We start from the raw sequence: 24,382 nt of genomic DNA on the forward strand, positions 1-24,382 counted from the left end.
TCTCAAGCTAGAGAAAAGGCACTATTCCTTCAAATGATCTGCAATTCAATTGTATGATATCTGGCAACTTTTCTTATCTTTTGTAGAAAACATGGACCTAGATAATTTCACAACTGCATAAACTAACCCAAATTAGAATTGATATCACTATTTTGACTTTTATAGTATCTGTGTTTTTCATTATTTGATTATGTCACTTCCATTCTGTCATGCCTGTTTAATAAAAGTCTGGTATTCGGGTGGTGCTCTGTAGGAGCATGAGGGTTGGGGTGAGTTTTATGTGGTAACTTTGTGGCGCAGCTAATCATATACCGAGCACAACATAACGATTCTAAACAATATTAGTTGGTCGTGGTAATAATTAGACAAGAGATCGGTGAAATGTGTTTGATCATTACATACTGTGTGCCCACTATGTGTCTGGCCTCGAGCTCCAAACACTGCTGAACATCTTACACCACGGTACTCCATAAACAATGACATAGTACCTATGCATTCATTATCATTTCTAGGAGATTGTGACAGGATGAGAACAGTCACAGTCCCACTTGACAATAATTTGACAGTGGGAAAATTCTGGGTCATTTGGTTAATCAAACAGCAGAGGGAGACAAATCTCCAGAAAATAGCCCTGCAGCAATCGAGTGTAAAGGAGAAAGTGTGTTTCAGATTGTCCCCCTGCACCGGCTGTGATCTTAGTAGAATGACTCGCACAAAAACTAGAAAAGCATACCACAAAAACTGTGGCAAGCCCAATACAGTATAGGAACAGAGGGTTTGTAATGTTCTAGTTCAGTCAAAAGCCCCCAATTCTGTCTCAGCCTTTATTCCTGACCTCTCAATTACTGGCAAGCTGACTACCTCCTGACTGTGATGCCTAGGGTCAATACTAAAGGGGCACCTGTACTGTACTGTACCCAGGCATTCAATTGGGTTGCGCAGGGGGTGGAATCATCTATTCATCCATCCACCTACCAATCCATTTGATCCATCTGTCTGTCCATCCATCCATGCCCCTATCTATCCTAGCTGTGAGTTTACAGGTAAGCACGCCAGAGTTACAAAGACAATAGGATCATTGGTTGAAAGTGAAGTGAGTTTGTAATACCCCCAGTTCATCCATGTCCAAAGCCCTCACTCTCATCTCTCCCTCCCATCTCACTGCCCTCACTCATCTCCCTCCTATCTCACTGCCCTCACTCATCTCCCTCCCATCTCACTGCCCTCACTCATCTCCCTCCCATCTCACTGCCCTCACTCATCTCCCTCCCATCTCACTGCCCTCACTCATCTCCCTCCCATCTCACTGCCCTCACTCATCTCCCTCCCATCTCACTGCCCTCACTCATCTCCCTCCCATCTCACTGCCCTCACTCATCTCCCTCCCATCTCACTGCCCTCACTCATCTCCCTCCCATCTCACTGCCCTCACTCGCTCATCTCTCCCTTCCCCTCTCACTGCCCTCACTCGTCTCACTCTCTCATCTCTCCCTCCCATCTCACTGCCCTCACTCGTCTCACTCTCATCTCTCCCTCACTCCTATCACTCTCTCATCTCTCCCTCCCCTCCCCCTCTCACTGCCCTCACTCTCTCATCTCTCCCTCTCCCTCCCCTCTCACTGCCCTCATTCGTCTCACTCTCTCATCTCTCCCTCCCCCTCTCACTGCCCTCACTCGTCTCACTCTCTCATCTCTCCCTCCCATCTCACTGCCCTCACTGTCTCACTCTCATCTCTCCCTCACTCGTCTCACTCTCTCATCTCTCCCTCCCCTCCCCTCTCACTGCCCTCACTCCTCTCACTCTCTCATCTCTCCCTCCCCTCTCACTGCCCTCACTCCTCTCACTCTCTCATCTCTCCCTCCCCTCTCACTGCCCTCACTCGTCTCACTCTCTCATCTCTCCCTCCCCTCTTACTGCCCTCACTCGTCTCACTCTCTCATCTCTCCCTCCCCCTCTCACTGCCCTCACTCGTCTCACTCTCTCATCTCTCCCTCCCCCTGTATCTCCCCTATGCTTTGCCAACATCTATTCCTCACCTCATAATAAAGGAGAACCTCCCCAGCATGTTGTAATAGCCACTTTGATCTGCCACACCACAGGGCATGGTGAGTGATAGCTGTAATACACCACTTCTCTACAGTGCCTGTATTAGGGCCAGGCGAGTGAGCAGCGGTGACAGCAACAGCATAATATGAGTCCAAAATGGCACCCTATTCGCTACTACTTTTAGCCATGGCTCATAGGGCTCTGGTCAAAAGTGGTGTTCTATATAGGAGATAGGGTGTCATTTTAGATGTAGACTAAACTGTGCTGGAGTTTGCCTATCTGGGTTGATTAAAGGCCCAAAATCACAGTGTGACAGTGGCACACAAGTTTATTAGGGAGGTCTTGAAACGTTATATTAGTTTCAGAATGAAAATGTGGCTGGGGTATGTAAGAAAAAAGACCTATGGAACTAGTTACAGTTCATACTGTTGGAAACTGGTGTGGTGATAGTATTGCCATTATCTTCATTCTTTACTGTTTGCCCCTTGTAATAAATGAGATGATGATGACTGCATGATGATTGTTTATGATGATGATGATGATGGAAATCATGAGTATGATGATCATGATGATTATTAGGATAATGATCTGAATGATGATGATGGTGAGGAGGAGGATGATTGTTGTTATTATAGTTATTATTAATGTGACGAAGATGAATATTATGATCATCATGATGATGATAACGATGTTGAAATCTACTGAATAAACGTGAAGCTCGAACAAATTTGGCATAATCACGTACCACTATTCTCCTGTAGCCGATTCTCAAATCCATATTGGCGATGGGACGAGGGCGGCAATCAGCTGCGCAGCGCTCTAACTTTGTCCGGTCATTATTTGAGCTCCATATCGCTACTTCTCAGTCGCGCTACATTTAGAGCGAGAGAAAGAAGGAGAGAATTCAGACTTTTATTGTGACTCCGTAGTAGGCCACAGCACAACGGAATATTTAGTTGTTGTGTGCGAATTAGTTGTGTATCGATTTGATACATCATATTTGACTGCGAGTTTTGGTTGCGGTTCTGAAATCGGGGAGTGTCGCGCCGGGTGGAAATCAGGTTTGAGGAATCAGTGGGATATGTTGATTTGTACATGAGCGCAGCGCATTCTTCCGAAAGAAGGTAACATTATATATCTGTTACATCGTACTGTCATTCTGTCCAAATGTCTGTAAAATATTTGGTGCCTGTGAATGGTCTCTATCGCGCCACAGAATCAGTTTAACCAAGTGCAAGTTTATTATTTCAGCCTAAATATTGTTGTTGTTCTGGCATTTTATGTTTACAGAACACCGTTTACATTTAGAAATGCGCCGCGTCATTTTTTTGACACGGTAGACATTCTCTGTCGCTGTTGTCAATATCGTTATTATTTTAAATCCGTTTTATAGACACGTGAACTGCCTGCTATACTGCCTTAGACATCGCTGAACTGTGCCTTTAGAGCTACCCCTACCCTGCGGGAGCATCCTTCACTGTCTAGAATGAACTTTCGAGAAAGCGGGAGCCTATCTGACAAGTAGAATGAATTAGCTATAAATCAATAATTGGCCAATGCTATTTCCAGCGGAGGGAAGTGCTTCTCCTGGGATTCCATCCATGTAGCGGTTGTGCTGTTACATGTGTCAGTTATCCAACATATTTTCAGTACATCGTTATAATCACATTCATGCAATATTGAACCCTGATACCCAAAGAAACTACCTACCTAGTGTCATTCATAGTAGTTTACAGACGCACATAAACCAATATCTCTATTTTTTTTATAGGCTATACCATTCAATCTCAATCTGATTCCTTCTATTTAGGCTAATTTATACAATCTAACTTTATCATCGGTGACAGCTGATCGCCTATTCCTGTATTTTCACACATGTTTTTGCAACATCACTGTATTGTGTAAGTATTAGACTGGCCATAATAATATTTAGATTAGATGGGAAGAGCGGTGCACCTTCTGGGTTTTTGCCTTTCTCTCCCCTGTCTTGACACTGACTGAAACATGTGCTCCCTATCCCAGGCTGCACCTCACCAACACATAACAGCACGTTTAATCGCGGAGCTAAGATGAAACCACTCCTGTTCCTGCTCTGGGAGACTGGGCTAGCTCTCTCTCTGCTCTACTCGGCTGCACAGGTACGGTACCATTCACATGGTGGCATTTAAATAAAAGTTTGATTCAATTTGATATGGCACAGTGTTTCCGAAATTGTGGGTAGGGCCCGCTAATTGGACGAGGAGGCCACCCACTGTGGAATTGTAAAACGTAATGTAAAGTGTGATGCTTGTTCAACCCTGAAAAAGGCCCTGGGTTCCAGAACGTTGGTTCTGTTATAAATGATTGGGAGTCATGAAGGGTGCATCTCATTTGTATTTCCTTAATTCTTTGAGTCTGATGTCCTCACCTCCTTCTCAAAGCATGTTGGAGGAGAATGTCTGAGGGGAGAACCTCCCCACTGGGCACAGATGTCAGTTCAACGTTCCCTATGTAGTTTACACTACTAAGTAGTGCACAATATAGTTTACACTACTAAGTAGTGCACTATATAGGGAAAACGGTACCGTTTGGGACACACAGATGGTCACATCTCGAAGCTCTTGTTCCTGGCTATTTCAGCCTATACAGGTGTGTGGCTATTATTATAGATGTGTGTAGTACATATTATTATAGATGTGTGTAGTACATATTATTGTAGATGTGTGTAGTACATATTATTGTAGATGTGTGTAGTACATGTTATTGTAGATGTGTGTAGTACATATTATTATAGATGTGTGTAGTACATATTATTGTAGATGTGTGTAGTACATATTATTGTAGATGTGTGTAGTACATATTATTATAGATGTGTGTAGTACATATTATTATAGATGTGTGTAGTACATGTTATTGTAGATGTGTGTAGTACATATTATTGTAGATGTGTGTAGTACATATTATTGTAGATGTGTGTAGTACATATTATTGTAGATGTGTGTAGTACATATTATTGTAGATGTGTGTAGTACATATTATTGTAGATGTGTGTAGTACATATTATTGTAGATGTAGTACATATTATTGTAGATGTGTGTAGTACATATTATTGTAGATGTGTGTAGTACATATTATTATAGATGTGTGTAGTACATATTATTATAGATAGTGTGTAGTACATGTTATTGTAGATGTGTGTAGTACATATTATTGTAGATGTGTGTAGTACATATTATTGTAGATGTGTGTAGTACATATTATTGTAGATGTGTGTAGTACATATTATTGTAGATGTGTGTAGTACATATTATTGTAGATGTGTGTAGTACATATTATTGTAGATGTGTGTAGTACATATTATTGTAGATGTGTGTAGTACATATTATTGTAGATGTGTGTAGTACATATTATTGTAGATGTGTGTAGTACATATTATTGTAGATGTGTGTAGTACATCGCTATGGGACAGTTGGAGGATGTTCGTCTGCCTGGCTATGTGTCTATTTGGAGCCAGCTGAATTGAATGTCACCTCTCTTTATGAGGATCAACCCTCTAAAGCCCTAAGGTTGATATATATATATATATATATATATAGTGATTATAGTAGTGGGTTGTAGTGGTGTCTAATACACACACATAAACAGACACACGCACGCACGCACGCACGCACGCACGCACGCACGCACGCACGCACGCACGCACGCACGCACACACACACACACACACACACACACACACACACACACACACACACACACACACACAGGCTGCTGAGGGCCAGGTGATAACAGAGATCTGTTGGGCTCTGCCACTGAGTGGTGAGGCCTTTTTTTAGGATAAGGGATGCATCCCAAATGGGACACTGGTCAAAAGTAGTGCACTTTATAAAATAGGGTACCATTTGGCATGCAGACAAGGCTTGCTAGTTAACATGTAGTAAGCTAGTGTCTGAAAACAGATGGAGCACACTGAAACCTGAATCTGCCAGTTGACTGTGATGTTGGACATGCTGCTTTAGGCTTCTACAGGAGACCAAAATAGAGTTGGAAGTCTGTTTGATGATTTGTATGTATAACATGCTGGTATTGGTATTTACATGTTGTCTGTATGGAGTAAAGGGAATTACCCATAGACATTAGAATAACTTTGAGTCTCCTCTCCTCTCTAGTGTTGATTCAGTTTTCCCAATAGCCCAATGTAGGGCCCCTTTACAGCACTTGTAATTGTCTGGTTTCTGAAAGACGTGTCTGTCTTATAGGTCCAGTCCTGCATTTCATTTCTGTCTGTATGTGAGTGTAACACGTGGAGCCGTTGCGTGGGTAGTAAGTCAGAACAATGAAAGCCACCAGTGTCGTGAGGACAGGCGTGTCTGCTAAGGCTCTCTCCTAGTTCCCAGCCCTCTCACTCATCTGCTCATACAATTAGACCCTGAATCTGGTGCCTAACCTCTTAGTGACCACGGCCCTGACACACACACACACACCTGCACGCATGGACACACACAGACACACACATGGATGCAATAGACAACAAGGAATCCACAGAGTCCGACCAATTGGATCCTGGTCTAAGTGTGCAGCGCCCATCATTGTTGGCTCAATAACCCCCATTTTTTATTTAACATTGTTATCAGGAAATATTCCAAAAGTATGTTAATCAGTTCTTGTGCTACCCCTCCAGAAGGACGGGGATAGTAGTGATCTTCATAATTATCACCCCATTTCAAGGCTTCCTTTTCTAGATAAGATTATTGAATCCTTGGTAAATGTACAACTTTGCTCTTTTTTGTCTAAGAAATGAATTTTGAATGTAAACCTCACAGGGTTCAGGCCTGGACATAGCACTATTACAGCAACCACTCTAGTAGTTAATGATCTTGTCAATGCTTTACACACTACAATGAAATGTGCTGCTTTGTTTGTGGACCCGTCAAACACTTGATACTGTTGATCAGGCTATTTTATACGTTTTCCTCAATAGGCCTGAGCTCTGTCGCCTGTTCATGGTTTCAGGATTATCTTAGTGATAGAACTCAGGATGTTGTGATTGATGGGGTTAAGTCTGAATTTCTTGAAGTATGTAAAGGTGTACCACAGGGGTTGATTTTGGGTCCTGCTCTCTTCACTATCTACTGTATATACACACCATTGGTCAGTCTGTTAAAAATGGTGAACTTCATCTATATGCAGATGATAGTATTATGTCTGCTACTGCCCGACTTGATCTGACTGTTGATCTGACTGTTGATCTGACTGTTGATCTGACTGTTGACCTGACTGTTGATCTGGCTGTTGATCTGGCTGTTGATCTGGCTGTTGATCTGGCTGTGTATCTGGCTGTTGATCTGGCTGTTGATCTGAATGTTGATCTGGCTGTTGATCTGACTGTTGATCTGGCTGTGTATCTGGCTGTTGATCTGACTGTTGATCTGGCTGTGTCTAAACTACAGTCAGCTTTTAGAGCTATGCAGGAATCCCTTGCTAATTTAAAACATGAAAACTAAATACATACTGTTTTGAAACTCTCTCAGAATGTTTCAGATGACCTACATGTTCACTCTTTAGATGTTTCTCCAATCAAACGTGTTCCCGCATATAAATACTTATGTCTTTGAAATTTTAAAAACAAAGATGAACTGGTTAAGAAGCTGAGATTTAAAGTAGTCTTTTTCTACAGAAACAGATGGTGCCTTTCTCTCTTTTTCTATGCCGTAGGAAGCAGATCATTCTGTCAACCTTTTATCTGTTCTTGTTTATGCAGCTGCTACTACACTTAAACCTTTGGATATCATCTACCGTACTGCCCTTTGTTTTGTTACAGGTGAAGGTTTTAATACTCATCACTGTATCATCCTGTATCAAAAGGTTGGCTGGACTTGGCTAAAGACCCGTAGGTCTCTACATTACTCCCTTTTTGTTTACAAGGCCCAACTTCATAAACTTCCATCTTATCTAACTTTGCTTTTGAAGTATAGACACCTGAGTTGCCTAATCCATTCATGTGATTGGTTAACTGTTGAGGTTCCTAGGGTCTCCACAGAGCGAGGTAAATCTGCTTTTAGTGTTAATGCACCCTATTGTTCTGGTGCCGTTCTGATTGGGGACTTATTGTGGTGGAATGTCTTTTTTTTCTGGGTGATTTGTGATGTTTTATTTGTGCTTCCCATGACTGTATTTGAATGTGTATTTACAGTATATAGTTTGGGTATAATGTGTTGTTGTAAATACGGGGCGCATATGTACGCATGACTACTCTCACACACACACACACACACACACACACACACACACACACACACACACACACACACACACACACACACACACACACACACACACACACACACACACACACACACACACACACGTAGGCAGGCACATACACTCAGGTAGGCTTTCCCTCTCTCTCCTTCTCTCTTTCCCTCTCTCTCTCTTCTCTCTTTCTCTCACACACAGCTGCCAGGGGTCTTTCACCGGCCACACCTGTGGCTTAGCCTCCCTCTGTGACCAGTGGAACAGAGGCTCACACAGGCCCTGAGAGAGAGAGAGAGAGAGAGAGAGAGAGAGAGAGAGAGAGAGAGAGAGAGTATCCTAGGGAACAGATGGAGGGGAACACATTATATCAGCTGAGTGCTTTAGCAGATAGCATGTCCAGGTTTATTTGTAATTCTGTTGAGTTCATGTCTCCATAATATATCAGTTGTCCATTCCCCCACTTTATCTCACACACACACACACACACACACACACACACACACACACACACACACACACACACACACACACACACACACACACACACACACACACACACACACACACACACACACACACACACACACACACACACACACACACACACTCCAACTGTGCCTCTCTCTTAGCTGCATATCGCCCCAGTAATGAGTTAACTGCATAAAACGACGTGCTAAACTCCTTAAAGTCTCTTAAAAGTGCTGATTTCACCACATTTGTGATCACGTGTGGCTGTAAATACTGCTGCTGACAGGAGCAAGGGACACAGCTTGCTCAGTCAGAGCACCGGCCTCCAGAATGCTGCAGTGATTTGTGAGTTAGACCTCAAAACACTCCTCTTTCTCCCCTAAACACTGTTTTCCCGGACTCAGAGTAGCCCTTTCCTGCAGTCAATGACCAAAAGCGCCCTCTTTGGCCTCATGGGTGGAATGTTATTACTTTTTCATAATTTCATAATTATTGAAGATACTTTTTTTTACGACATCTGGTGTGTCAATGTCAAACAGTTTTGTTATATTTCAGTCTTCTGTGATCTATATAAATTGTAATATTGGGATGTTATACATTTCAACTCTATATCTGACATGGTACATTTTTATTTTTTATTTTTTATTAGTCCATAACCATGTGTGTGAGGTGTATACTTTTGTTTCAAAGTAGATTTGCTTAACACTACAAATAATCTCTCTGTGTGGCCCTGATTTAGCCCACTGCAGTAATTGAAGAAGGCATCTATTTATCCTTCAAAAGTTTAACTCATTAACAAAAAAAAGAACAGACTAATTACGGATGGTCTGTTGCCGGTCAACGTATGAGCCCCATACCGTCTTGGGCTCAATGTTAGTCTCCATTTTTTACGGAATTCGTGACTGATACAACATCTCTGAATCTCTGTGGCCCGCTGTAATCTACTCCTGACCTGTACTATAATGTAAACTCAATGGAGAAGGTCCACTGAAATTGTTTTTCTGTTGAAGCGTGAGGGAAAGATTCAACTTGGTGGTGGAATGTCTTGGGCATTGGACAGTAGAGCCAGCCAGTCAGCCAGATAGCCAGTCAGTCAGGTCAAATGAGGATTAGTAGGGTGGAGGGTTATGGGGGCTGTAGTTAGAGAAGGGTGGGGAGTTATGGGGGCTGTAGTTAGTAGGTACATGCTTGGCTGGGTGTCCGCCTGGATTATGACAAGCAGATGTGGGATTAGACTCACGCTTGATTGGCTTTTATTGTTGCTGTGGTTTTCTAGAGGTGCTGTAAGACTTAGAGCTCTGCTTTCCTCCTCTTCAATTTCTCTCTTTCTCTCGATCTCTCTCTCGATCTCTCTCTCTCTCCTTCTTTCAGTGTCACTCTTTCTCTCTGTCTCTATCTCTCTATCCCCCCTTTCTCTCTCTCTGTAACCCCTTTCCTGTCTCTGTCTTTGTCTTTCCTGTATCTCTCCCTTCCCCTCTTTCTCCCTGTCTCTATCTCTCTATCCCCCCTTTCTCGCTCTCTGTAATCTCTTTCCTGTCTCTGTCTTTGTCTTTCCTGTATCTCTCTCTCTCTCCCTCCCCCTCTTTCTCTCTCTCTGCCTCAGACTCCAGAGGTTACTGAGTACAAAAGTTCACTACTGGTATTGCTGTTAGTCAGGCATCCATTTTGACAGATTTAGCTCAGGTCAACAGGTCAACACTTTGTTGTTGTGTTCATTGGCAACAGAAAATAGTGAGAAGACTGTGTGTGTGTGTGTGTGTGTGTGTGTGTGTGTGTGTGTGTGTGTGTGTATAGACTCAGGAATAGAAGAATAGATGGTAGAGGTCGACCGATTAATCGGAATGGCCGATTAATTAGGGCCAATTAATTAGGGCCGATTTCAAGTTTTCATAACAATCGGAGATCTGTATTTTTGGACGCAGATTTTGCAGATTACATTTTTATTTTTTATTTTTTTATTTTTTTTACATCTTTATTTCATCTTTATTTAACTAGGCAAGTCAGTTAAGAACACATTCTTATTTTCAATGACGGCCTAGGAACAGTGGGTTAACTGCCTTGTTCAGGGGCAGAACGACAGATTTGTACCTTGTCAGCTCAATCTTGCAACCTTACGGTTAACTAGTCCAACGCTCTAACCACCTGCCTCACGAGGATCCCGCCTGTTACGCGAATGCAGTACGAAGCCAAGGTAAGTTGCTAGCTAGCATTAAACTTAATCAATAATAATCACTAGTTAGAACTACACATGGTTGATGATATTACTAGTTTATCTAGCGTGTCCTGCCTGGCATATAATCGATGCAGTGCGCATTCGCTAAAAAGGACTGTCGTGGCTCCAACGTGTATCTAACCATAAACATCCATGCCTTTCTTAAAATCAATACACAGAAGTATATCTTTTTAAACCTGCATATTTAGCTAAAAGAAATCCAGGTTAGCAGGCAATATTAACCAGGTGAAATTGTGTCACTTCTCTTGCGTTCATTGCATGCAGAGTCAGGGTATATGCAACAGTTTGGGCCGCCTGGCTCATTGCGTACTAATTTGCCAGAATTTTACGTAATTATGACATAACATTGAAGGTTGTGCAATGTAACAGCAATTTTTAGACTTAGAGATGCCATCCGTTAGATAAAATACGGAACGGTTCCGCATTTCACTGAAAGAATAAATGTTTTGTTTTCGAGATGATAGTTTCCGGATTTGACCATATTAATGACCTAAGGCTCGTATTTCTGTGTGTTATTATGTTATAATTAAGTCTATGATTTGATAGAGCAGTCTGACTGAGCGATGGTAGGCAGCAGCAGGCTCGTTAGCATTCATTCAAACAGCACTTTCGTGCGTTTTGCCAGCAGCTCTTCGCCGTGCTTCAAGCATTGCAATGTTTATGACTTCAAGCCTATCAACTCCCGAGATGAGGCTGGTGTAACCGATGTGAAATGGCTAGCTAGTTAGCGACGTGTGCGCTAATAGCGTTTCAAACGTCACTTGCTCTGAGACTTGGAGTAGTTGTTCCCCTTGCTCTGCATGGGTAACGCTGCTTCGAGGGTGGCTGTTGTCAATGTGTTCCTGTTTCGAGCCCAGGTAACGGCGAGGAGAGGGATGGAAGCTATACTGTTACACTGGCAATACTAAAGTGCCTATAAGAACATCCAATAGTCAAAGGTATATGAAATACAAATCGGATAGAGAGAAATGGTCCTATAATACCTATAATAACTTCAACCTAAAACTTCTTACCTGGGAATATTGAAAACTCATGTTAAAAGGAACCACCAGCTTTCATATGTTCTCATGTTCTGAGCAAGGAACTTAAACGGGAGCTTTCTTACATGGCACATATTGCACTTTTACTTTCTTCTCCAACACTTTGTTTTTGCATTATTTGAACCAAATTTAATATGTTTAATTATTTATTTGATGCTAAATTGATTTTATTCACTTGAATAAGTGTTCATTCAGTATTGTTGTAATTGTCATTATTACAAATACATTTAAAAAATTGTCCGATTAATTGGTATCTGCTTTTTTTGGTCCTCCAATAATCGGTATCAGTATCGGCGTTGAAAAATCATAAGCGGTCGACCTCTAATAGACGGGCACATGGCTATTATCTCCCTCTGACGATGGTGTTGGGGTAACAGCTACGTAATCACAGGGTGTTCTTCTTGGAGCCTTCCTGACATCAACACCTTCTCTCTGTAGTGGAGGGAGACTCAAAACACTCAGAGGGTATTAACACTGCTAACGCGTTTTCTCCAAAGACTACTTTCTGGTGAGCAGGTATCCACGTTGTTGCACCACAGAGATTTTCATTGCAATCCAGTGAAGGATACACAGTATGTGTGCTAGAGACTGTAGCTGCCCTGTAGGCAGAGGAGGGTGGGGTGGGAGTGGTGTTCCCATGGCTCCTGTTTGGATACAGAGGGGTTAAGGGGGCACACAGTAACCACATTGTGTTTGAACAGCTGTCTGTTACAAACAACAGACTGAGTGATGACAGGAAGTCACCTGGGAGGTCAACAGGAAGAGGAAGTGGTCAGGGGTAGATTTGATGTCACTCTATACTGTGATAAAGGCACAAAGGAGAAATGCCTTTCACAATAAAAACCATGGAAATCCCTGAGGGAGATGGTCTCTGTGTGTGTTATAGAGGGAATAGTATGTTAACTTGTTATTATCCATTAATGCAGGTTTTCACAGCAGTCCCAGCGTGAATCTCCCTATATCAACCCCTCCCTCCCTCCCTCTCTTTCTCTCAACATGTCCCTCCCTCCCTCTTTTTCTCTCAACATGTCAACCTCTCCAGCCCTCCGTCCCTCCCACTTTTTCTCTCTACATGTCAACCTCTCCCTCCCACTTTTTCTCTCAACATGTCAACCTCTCCCTTCCTCTCTACCTCTTTTCCTCAACATGGGAGGAAACTCACTGATGAGGAGATTTAGCAGTTCACAGAAACATCATGTGTGCTGTTAGCTGACTCTGTTGTGACTCTTATCTTTGTTTGGGTGGATTCTACCATGGGTTCATGGTATTGCACTGGGGCCATAAGACCGACTCTTTATAGTAGGGGTACACTTGGTGTAGTGGGTGTGTTTGGGTGTAGTGTGTTGTTGATTCACCACACGTGTGTGTGTTAGTCTACAGTGTATTTGTGTGTTACTGTGCAAGCTTGGAGTGTGTTGTCAATCTTGTGCTGAGGCCCCTAACACCACAATTCAGTGTTAGCGTGTTGTCAATCTTCTACAGGGGCCCATATAACCCAATTTTGAAGCCCTTGGATGCTATCCATCTTTGATTCTGCCATGCAAACTGCCCTGGCAGCCACAGGCACCAGTCCTTCACAAATTGGACTCCATTAGATCCTTGCAGGCGATAGCATTAGCGCTAGCGTCGTCGCTAACCAGTCTCTCAGTGTCAATCATTAGCATGGATTTCACAGCTCTGTTCAAAGGGGAAACCCAAAACCCTGGCGCAGGATGACAATAGTAAGTGCAATCTGGAGTACAATCTGGAGTAATGTAATTTTGACCATGTGGCTGGGCTAATGACGGCGGCTAGCCTAGCGTGTCTTAGCGTGTTTTGTGTTATCGCCGTTGTCCAGTTTGGCTCCTGTTTATTTTTCGGTAGTGGATTCATTACGTCTTGGAATGTCGTTATCAAGACGAGTCTTGCCGGTGAATTTCCTTTCTGTGGTTTATTATTGATATTACTCCAGCTCCGGCTGACTCTCTCTCACAGCTGTATGTGTGCCTGCGTGTGTGCATGTGTGTATGTGCGTGCATGTGTACGTACGTGTGTGTGTTTCAGCCATCCATTTAGTAAAACTCTTTCCTGGCCAGGAACAAAATCATTTTCACGTGTGGGTGTTATTAAAGGGACAGTGCAGTCAATTCTCCTGTTTTTTAATGATATTTCCACACGTGAAAATTATGGCAATGCACTTTTAGTGTAAGAGCTTTAAGAAGAAAAACACCTGGAATTTTAGCCTGTTCAGAGGGGAGGGAATTTTTGACCCACAGCATGACATCACAATCACACCTGATTATTCTGATTATTTGCATATGTGTCCTCCTACATTAAAGGGGTAAGCAAGCGGGGTAGCCTGTTAAACTCTGAGTGGTTGTTTTGGACGATGTACAGTACACCTGTGGTACCCACTCTGTTCATTTCAGTCAGTAAATAGAAAGTGACATATCATTTAAAAGCTACAGCACTTGTCTTTTTGGAAATGAAACCCAAACCTTACTACTGGCAATGCCATAAGAATGCCCCCCCCCCCCTCCTTCATATTCATAGAGTATGCAATTTAGGTCAAGTCACGAAAAGTGCAAAAATGTTGCATGCATGGAAAATGCCATTTGGGGTGCCATGTGGGACACAGATTGCTTTTACATCTTGTGGTGGAACAGCTAACACACCAGCTGCCTGTGGGCCCTGGTCAAATATAGTGCCCTATATAGGGAATAGAGTGACATCTGGGACTCAGCAAAGAACTATGAACTCTGGAGGATAGCAAACTAATGTTCCCTAATAAAAGACACATAGTGAAGGGATGCGAGGCAGAGGTAGTGGTTCTCACATACTGTTTGTAGGGCTTGTGTATGGATCAGTGGGTGAGGAGGTGTAGCTGTTCAAAGTAGATTAGCTAACTCCCTCTCTGCCTGTTTATTGAAATATCTGCCCAAGTCTGTTTCTCAACCTCCGATCTGTGGACAGTTTATGTCCCAGGGATGGTACTCATCGGTCCCTCAGATGGTAGACTGACAATCTCTATACTTGTTACAGTGAGGGAAAAAAGTATTTGATCCCTTGCTGATTTTGTACGGTTGCCCACTGACAAAGAAATAATCAGTCTATAATTTTAATGGTAGGTTTATTTGAAGAGTGAGAGACAGAATAACAACAAAAAAAATCCAGAAAACGCATGTTAAAAATGTTATACATTTATTTGCATTTTAATGAGGGAAATCAGTATTTGACCCCTCTGCAAAACATGACTTAGTACTTGGTGGCAAAACCCTTGTTGGCAATCACAGAGGTCAGACGTTTCTTGTTGTTGGCCACCAGGTTTGCACACATCTCAGGAGGGATTTTGTCCCACTCCTCTTTGCAGATCTTCTCCAAGTCATTAAGGTTTCGAGGCGTTTGGCAACTCGAACCTTCAGCTCCCTCCACAGATTTTCTATGGAATTAAGGTATTGAGTCTGGCTAGGCCACTCCATGACCTTAATGTACTTCTTCTTGAGCCACTCCTTTGTTGCCTTGGCCGTGTGTTTTGGGTCATTGTCGTGGATTTCAATTTATAACATTTTTGACATGTGTTTTTCTGGATTTTTTTGTTATTCTGTCTCTCACTGTTCAAATACACCTACCATTACAATTATAGACTGATCATTTCTTTGTCAGTGGGCAACCGTACAAAATCAGCAGGGATCAAATACTTTTTTCCCTCACTGTATGTAAATGCCTCCTCCAAGAAGAAAATACCCTTGCAGGTAGGGTTGTACATTTTGGGGAATATTCAGAGGTGGAAACTTTCCCTGGGAATTAACAGAAATGAATGTTAATACCATTTAAATGTTGTTGTTTTTTTGCATTGGATATATTTACCATATCATATAGAGACCGACACATAAACCTTTTACCTTACCATAAGTAGACATAATTTCAAATGATTAAATCCTTACAATAGAAATAAAAACAACAATTTTGTTACGAAATGAACTTTAATTAAATGAGTTGACTCTTCACATTGGTGATTTCACTGAACAACAAAAGAAAGGGAATATTGAATGAACCCCAATGATCCATCGCATCTCCCAAAAATGTTTTCAACATACATCTGTAAAATGATGAACTACAACTTTGGTTGTCTTCCTCAGGCTTCTCCCTGGACCTCCTCAATGTCCACCTCTTGAACATCAGACTCTGAGACCTCATCTTCACTGTCACTTTCCAACCTTGTTGAGGATGGCTCATTGTCAGGCTCAAAAAGCCTCAAATTTGCCTGGATGGACACCAATTTTTCAACCCTTGTATTGGTCAGCCTGTTGCGTGCTTTGGTGTGTGTGTTCCCAAACAAGGACCAGTTGCGCTCTGAGGCGGCTGATGTTGGTGGGATTTGGATGATGATGGAGGCAACACGGGAAAAGAGCCTCAGATCCACAAAGTCCCTTCCACCAGGTGGCTGATGACTGCCTTCAGCTCATCTGCAATGTAAAGACTGGTATGTTTGTTGTCCCTTGTGTCTGTGCTCTTGTAGAATACTGGTTGAGGGGTGGAGATGATGTAGTTAATTATTCCTTGCCCACGAACATTCAACCTCTCATCAGAGATTATTGCAATACAGTCCGCTTTCTCTATGATTTGCTTGACCTTCACTTGAACTCTGTTGAACTCTGCATCCTGCAAATGTGTAGATAAAGCATGTCTGGTTGGAGGGGTGTATTCTGGGAAAAGAACATTCAGAAATCTCTTCCAATACACATTGCCTGTGAGCAGAGCAGAGCAGAGGTGAACCAGTTGCATATACAGCTCGAGCAAGATATTCATCAGCATTTCTCTGACTACGTTCCTCCATTGAGTCAAAAAAACTTCTGATTCCAGGAGGACCATGAGCTGTTGCTATTGATAAGGTGTCTGATTCATCATTTTCACCTTGAATAGAAGTAGAGGGACTTTTGTCAGAGGTTGCTTGTTGTGAGCACTGAGGGAACTTTATGCACTTGGCCAGATGATTCTGCATCTTTGTTGCATTCTTCACATATTATTTGCCACAGTATTTGCAAATGTAGACAGCTTTTCCTTCTACATTAGCTGCAGTGAAATGTCTCCACACATCAGATAGTGCCCGTGGCATTTTCCTGTGAAGATTAGAAAAAAAAAGTTTTTTTTTTCCATGTACAGATAAATAGTTAAGCAGATAGATTTAACAACTTTCTTTATAAGATAAATGTTTTAAAATGAAACATGTATGGAAACAGCTGAATTAACACTCATCAGTTAGCAGGTTCAAACAAGTTAAAATCCACATGGTAGCAAAAACTAACTAGCAAAAATTGTTAACAAGTTAGAAATCATTTCAACACACTTTGCTGTAGGCTACTATTTACTAGATAACAAAAAATCATGTCATATAAAATATATTCACCCCACCCAGTATTGTAATCAAAACTTACCAGAAAGCATGTAGTCCTTGGCTTAGACAGTGTAGTAGTGTGGGTTCAATAGCATCTCATTAGTGTGCAAGATTTTGAGAATAAGCTGTACATGTGATGGAAGAGTGTACTGCACATGTGATGGAAGAATGCACTGTGCATGCAGAGGGTTGTAATTCCATTGAATTTGGGATAATTTAACCAAAATATGCCACAAGACCTAGAATTGCCTTATGTGTATCCCACAAAAAGGTTCACTGTTATAAGCAATATTTTGGGGAACATTTCCCGGAAAGTTTCCAACCCTTTGCAACCCTACTTGCAGGTCTCTGCTATAGAAGAGTTATTACAGCACATCTAGTATGGTACTAAACTAGGCTGCTCTGCTCTGCCTGCTCCCTCATCTTCTCTCTAATGCAGGTTCAATGTCAGCAGCCCTGGTATTTGAGCCAAAGCTGAAGAGTGAAAAGATCACTTTCTGTCCTCACACCTCAGGCACCAGTCACCTCTTCACCCCACAGCTGAACCTCTACTGAGGACTGCTCAATGACCAACCCTGTGGCCTGCATGGGCCAATGTGTGTGTGTGTGTGTGTGTGGTGTGTGTGGTGTGTATGTGAGGTGTGTGTGTGTGTGTGTGGTGTGTATGTGAGGTGTGTGTGTGAGGAGCAAGTCACAGGCTTGCGTGAAAGACTCTTTCATTCACATGGACAGTGTGTCCATTCAGTCTCCTCTCAGCTGCAAACACACTGACTCCATTTCCACTCTGGGTTCTCTGCCAATCAGCTGGTTGGAATCTGTTTCTCTCTCCTCTCTGTCACTGTCTATCTGATTTATCTCACTCTACCCCCCCCCCCCCTCCCCCCACCGATTCCACCGATTCGGCCACGTATGCAATCTCCAGAATGATTAAATCAATGATATAAAGTTACAGTTGCACTTCAGTTTATGTGACAAAATAACAAAGTATACTGTAGATAATCATTGTACCATCTAAACTGCTGTGAAGTATATTTTCCATAACCAAAAATATTGTTAATTCAGCTGCTTGAAGCTGGTGTACAAAACAGAAAGTAAATCATGCAAAAACAAAATGGGAAGCATGGAAATGGCACACGTAGAACATATCTACCGCTACTTAGACTTGCTTTTAAGTAGAATGATAGATCTATAACTCAATTTCTATGTGAATTTGGTTGGTGTTTCCAAAAAGTTATATATTGCCACTTTAAAACTTCTAAATGAACATTTTAAAGAAGTATCATCATGTAGAATAGAATAGAACTGTATTATTCCCACAACTAACAATCAGCACAGAACACACATTTGGGAGGAGCACAGCGTAGGGCGTCATTACAGAAAGCAAACATTTTAATAACAGTTTTGATTTAAATTGATCAAAGTCAACAACAAAAAACTACATATATATATATATATATTATAGGGATGTAAAATAAATAAAAAATAGAGTTAATCGCAGGATTTGCAATGTTCAAATTCTTAATTTGCTCGAATTAAACTGTAATTTAAGGTTTTCTTACAAAAAAAGCATTAAAAGAATATTGACGTCCTGAATTTTTCTAAAGTGATGGTTAGCAACATTAGGTAAATTGAGAAAGCACACTTTCGTTAACCTCAATGTCAACTTGTTTTTAGTTTGCTTTGTTGGTTTTAAGCTGTATATATTATGTATTTGGGATGTTTTCAGTGTATTTTGAGTGCTTTCAGACAATGCAAGTTATCGCGTAAAAAAAAAATGATGCACAGAAATTACAAGAAGTTCATTTGAGTTGTGTGATTAACCCTAATTATTTATGGTAATTCTTAATATTTTTTCCCCAATGATAGTTTCCCCCTCATTTGATCGACACATGTCCCTCAAACCTTTATAATCCGATTGTCATAGGGTTGGATGGGATGCCTCATGATATCACTCTCGCCTGAGGCCTTTAGTCCAAACTGGTATCTGTATCACCCTGTTCACCCTGTAGCCTGTTCTGCAGGACAACTTTGTCTTTGGTTTTTGGAATGTCTTTGCATATCCATGCTCTGTAGTCAGATCTAGGTTAGGTGTGGAGTAGATGCCTCTCCTATCAACTTTCCCTCTTCCCCCTGGTACCCAGATCTTTCCGTTAAATGTGACGGGCCATGGTGCGACACACGCCATCAAACCTCTTCCTCTTTGGTTCACACTCCATTAACATTCCCTGCTATTGGTCCATCTCTCATAACAACCATCCATCACGGCGATAGTGACAGGAAGTGTTACCTTGGTGAGGGAAGCATTCTGGAATCTGTGGATGTCTGAGCTATTTGCCTCTGGAGAGATGAGCTAGAGATGACGTAGCGCTCTGAAGGGATGCCAGTCGGGAGTACAGATCAGGAATACCACACTTCCAGCAGGGCATTAACGTGGGAAAACAGCAGGGCTTTGTTCAACAGGGCACAACGTTGTGCAACGTTCAGTTGAATGAAAAAGGTTGTTGAAGAACATTGCGATTATAGCGGCTCGGGGGGCGAGGGCAGGGCCGTGCACAGACCTTTCAGGGGCAGATGCTCAAAATGAACCCCCCCCCGCTTAAAAAAAATGAATACATTTATAATTAATTCGAAATTCATAACAAACCAGATTTTTTGTTGTTGCATTGCATATTTATTTCTGCAACAACACTCACTCATCATCACAAAGTGTAAGCGATCTAGTTACAGTGCCTCCTAAAGACATGATTGACATGGGGAAAAGAGGGTGGGCTATCAGCTGATCATTGATGTTGTTGATTGATGTAAATATGCTACTTAGTTATCTCCATTTATTTGACTGATTGTGATGTACCTCTCTATGTGTTTCTGCCTCTCTCTGCTGCGCATCAGCCAACCAAACTATTGATGTAGGCTAAATGGGGGGGGGGGCAAACTTGACAATGACTTGCGGGCAGTGGGTTCCGAACAACAATAAAAAAGAGCTATACAAAAAAGTCCTAACACCACAAAAAGGGCACTTTGGAGACAGGACGGGCAAAGGGTCATGTGCTCTGCACAGGTAGAGCCTGTCTGGGCACGTGCCTGGGTCCGTGTGTACTGCAGCTGCTGCACAAGTTTTTCAATTCCAAATGGTGACACTCTCATATGGTCACACCCTGCTACACCCAACAAACCGTCATGGAAGTAGCAAATTGTTTAATGAACTGAATGCGTTCCCTCTTCCAAAGTTTCTCCCAGAGTTTCCCACAGACATTCATGTCAGAATTACTCATAGACTGTCTACATGGCAGCTTCAGAGACTTATGCTTCGTAGTCGAGGGGCAGTGTTTCCCTTGAAGAAGCCTTCTGGGCAGCAACAATTTCCATGGAAACCAGTTGAAACCAAAGTATTTCAGGTGGGGGGAGATAGATATGACTTTGAAGAGGTCAACACCTCTAAATAATGGTTTCTTCCAAGAGGTGCTCTTTACATTTTCTTAAACTCAGGGGGCGGCTTTAGTTTAGCTTTCAACTTCGTTCTGATAAGCAACTGGATATAATTGGAACGCTTTGAACTCTTAACAGCACTGTTATTAATACTGTGTGTGTACTCCCCCTAAAGCTTACCCTCTCTGAACAGCACTGTTATTAATACTGTGTGTGTACTCCCCCTAAAGCTTACCCTCTCTGAACAGCACTGTTATTAATACTGTGTGTGTACTCCCCCCTAAAGCTTACCCTCTCTGAACAGCACTGTTATTAATACTGTGTGTGTACTCCCCCTAAAGCTTACCCTCTCTGAACAGCACTGTTATTAATACTGTGTGTGTACTCCCCCTAAAGCTTACCCTCTCTGAACAGCACTGTTATTAATACTGTGTGTGTACTCCCCCTAAAGCTTACCCTCTCTGAACAGCACTGTTATTAATACTGTGTGTGTACTCCCCCTAAAGCTTACCCTCTCTGAACAGCACTGTTATTAATACTGTGTGTGTACTCCCCCTAAAGCTTACCCTCTCTGAACAGCACTGTTATTAATACTGTGTGTGCTTACCCTCTCTGAACAGCACTGTTATTAATACTGTGTGTGTACTCCCCCTAAAGCTTACCCTCTCTGAACAGCACTGTTATTAATACTGTGTGTGTACTCCCCTAAAGCTTACCCTCTCTGAACAGCACTGTTATTAATACTGTGTGTAAAGCTTACTCTGAACAGCACTGTTATTAATAGTACTTAGCTTACCCTCTCTGAACAGCACTGTTATTAATACTGTGTGTGTACTCCCTGTTATTAATACTGTGTGTGTACTCCCCTAAGCTTACCCTCTCTGAACAGCACTGTTATTAATACTGTGTGTGTACTACCCCCCTGAAAACTGTTATTAATACTTACCCTCTCTGAACAGCACTGTTATTAATACTGTGTGTGTACTCCCCTAAAGCTTACCCTCTCTGAACAGCACTGTTATTAATACTGTGTGTGTACTCCCCTAAAGCTTACCCTCTCTGAACAGCACTGTTATTAATACTGTGTGTGTACTCCCCTAAAGCTTACCCCTCTGAACAGCACTGTTATTAATACTGTACTAAAGCTTACCCCTCTGAACAGCACTGTTATTAATACTGTGTGTGTTAAAGCTTACCCTCTCTGAACAGCACTGTTATTAATACTGTGTGTGTACTGAACAGCACCCCTAAAGCTTACCCTCTCTGAACAGCACTGTTATTAATACTGTGTGTGTACTCCCCTAAAGCTTACCCTCTCTGAACAGCACTGTTATTAATACTGTGTGTGTACTCCCCCTAAAGCTTACCCTCTCTGAACAGCACTGTTATTAATACTGTGTGTGTACTCCCCCTAAAGCTTACCCTCTCTGAACAGCACTGTTATTAATACTGTGTGTGTACTCCCCCTAAAGCTTACCCTCTCTGAACAGCACTGTTATTAATACTGTGTGTGTACTCCCCTAAAGCTTACCCTCTCTGAACAGCACTGTTATTAATACTGTACCCTCTCTGAACAGCACTGTTATTAATACTGTGTGTGTACTCCCCTAAAGCTACCCCTCTAACAGCACTGTTATTAATACTGTGTGTGTACTCCCCTAAAGCTTACCCTCTCTGAACAGCACTGTTATTAATACTGTGTGTGTACTCCCCCTAAAGCTTACCCTCTCTGAACAGCACTGTTATTAATACTGTGTGTGTACTAAAGCTTACCCTCTCTAACAGCCCCTAAAGCACTGTTATTTACCCTCTCTGAACAGCACTGTTATTAATACTGTGTGTACTCCCCTAAAGCTACCCCTCTAACAGCACTGTTATTAATACTGTGTGTGTACTCTCTTAACAGCACTGTTATTAATACTGTGTGTGTACTCCCCTAAAGCTTACCCTCTCTTAACAGCACTGTTATTAATACTGTGTGTGTACTCCCCTAAAGCTTACCCTCTCTGAACAGCACTGTTATTAATACTGTGTGTGTACTCCCCTAAAGCTTACCCTCTCTGAACAGCACTGTTATTAATACTGTGTGTGTACTCCCCCTAAAGCTTACCCCTCTCTTAACAGCACTGTTATTAATACTGTGTGTACTCCCCTAAAGCTTACCCTCTCTGAACAGCACTGTTATTAATACTGTGTGTGTACTCCCCCTAAAGCTTACCCTCTCTGAACAGCACTGTTATTAATACTGTGTGTGTACTCTGAACAGCACTGTTATTAAAGCTTACCCTCTCTGAACAGCACTGTTATTAATACTGTGTGTGTACTCCCCCTAAAGCTTACCCTCTCTTAACAGCACTGTTATTAATACTGTGTGTGTACTCCCCCTAAAGCTTACCCTCTCTTAACAGCACTGTTATTAATACTGTGTGTGTACTCCCCCTAAAGCTTACCCTCTCTGAACAGCACTGTTATTAATACTGTGTGTGTACTCCCCTAAAGCTTACCCTCTCTGAACAGCACTGTTATTAATACTGTGTGTGTACTCCCCCTCCCCTGAAAAGCTTACCCTCTCTGAACAGCACTGTTATTAATACTGTGTGTACTCCCCTAAAGCTTACCCTCTCTGAACAGCACCTAAAGCTTACCCTCTCTGAACAGCACTGTTAAGCTTACTCCCCTAAAGCTTACCCTCTAACAGCACTGTTATTAATACTGTGTGTGTACTCCCCTAAAGCTTAAACCCTCTCTGAACAGCACTGTTATTAATACTGTGTGTGTACTCCCCCTAAAGCTTACCCTCTCTGAACAGCACTGTTATTAATACTGTGTGTGTACTCCCCCTAAAGCTTACCCTCTCTGAACAGCACTGTTATTAATACTGTGTGTGTACTCCCCCTAAAGCTTACCCTCTCTTAACAGCACTGTTATTAATACTGTGTGTGTACTCCCCCTGAAAAGCTTACTCCCCCTAAAGCCTCTCTTAACAGCACTGTTATTAATACTGTGTGTGTACTCCCCCTAAAGCTTACCCTCTCTGAACAGCACTGTTATTAATACTGTGTGTGTACTCCCCTAAAGCTTACCCTCTCTGAACAGCGAAGTAGATAAGATGGTCCATCCATAATGCCAAGCTAGGCCAAAGGGGTCCAAAGTGGTCCCAATTGGGCCAAGTCGGGCCTTGTTGAAATCTATGGTTCTGTTGTGGGATTTTCTTTTGGGTCCAGCCAGCCCTTCAGTACCCTTAGTAGTACCCTTTCAAGTGTTCTTTCTAGGGGAATTGGATTTTTGTCGTGATGTGTGTCTTAATTGTCCCAGGAAGAAAGCTGTGATTATTTGGCTGTGTATACACACACACTCACGCACTGATACACAAACACACACGCACTGACACACACACGCACTGACACACACACACGCACACACACACACACACACACACACACACACACACACACACACACACACACACACACACACACACACACTGACACTCTCTCTCTCTCTCTCTCTCTCTCTCTCTCTCTCTCTCTCTCTCTCTCTCTCTCTCTCTCTCTCTCTCT

The 24,382-nt window shown here is 42.3% G+C and overlaps 1 protein-coding gene across 1 annotated transcript in view; it reads left to right on the forward strand.

Moving 5' to 3' along the window:
- The first annotated feature begins 2,830 nt into the window (after positions 1-2,830).
- Positions 2,831-24,382, forward strand: part of adamtsl3 (ADAMTS-like 3) — a 249,692-nt gene continuing 228,140 nt past the window's right edge. Inside the window, 2 exon segments of the mRNA XM_065012218.1 lie at positions 2,831-3,171; positions 4,070-4,185. Coding sequence (XP_064868290.1) covers positions 4,117-4,185 — 69 coding nt within the window. The 5' untranslated portion in view covers positions 2,831-3,171; positions 4,070-4,116.

Source organism: Oncorhynchus nerka, linkage group LG27 (genome assembly GCF_034236695.1).
Source record: "Oncorhynchus nerka isolate Pitt River linkage group LG27, Oner_Uvic_2.0, whole genome shotgun sequence".
Taxonomy (NCBI): Eukaryota; Metazoa; Chordata; class Actinopteri; order Salmoniformes; family Salmonidae; genus Oncorhynchus; species Oncorhynchus nerka.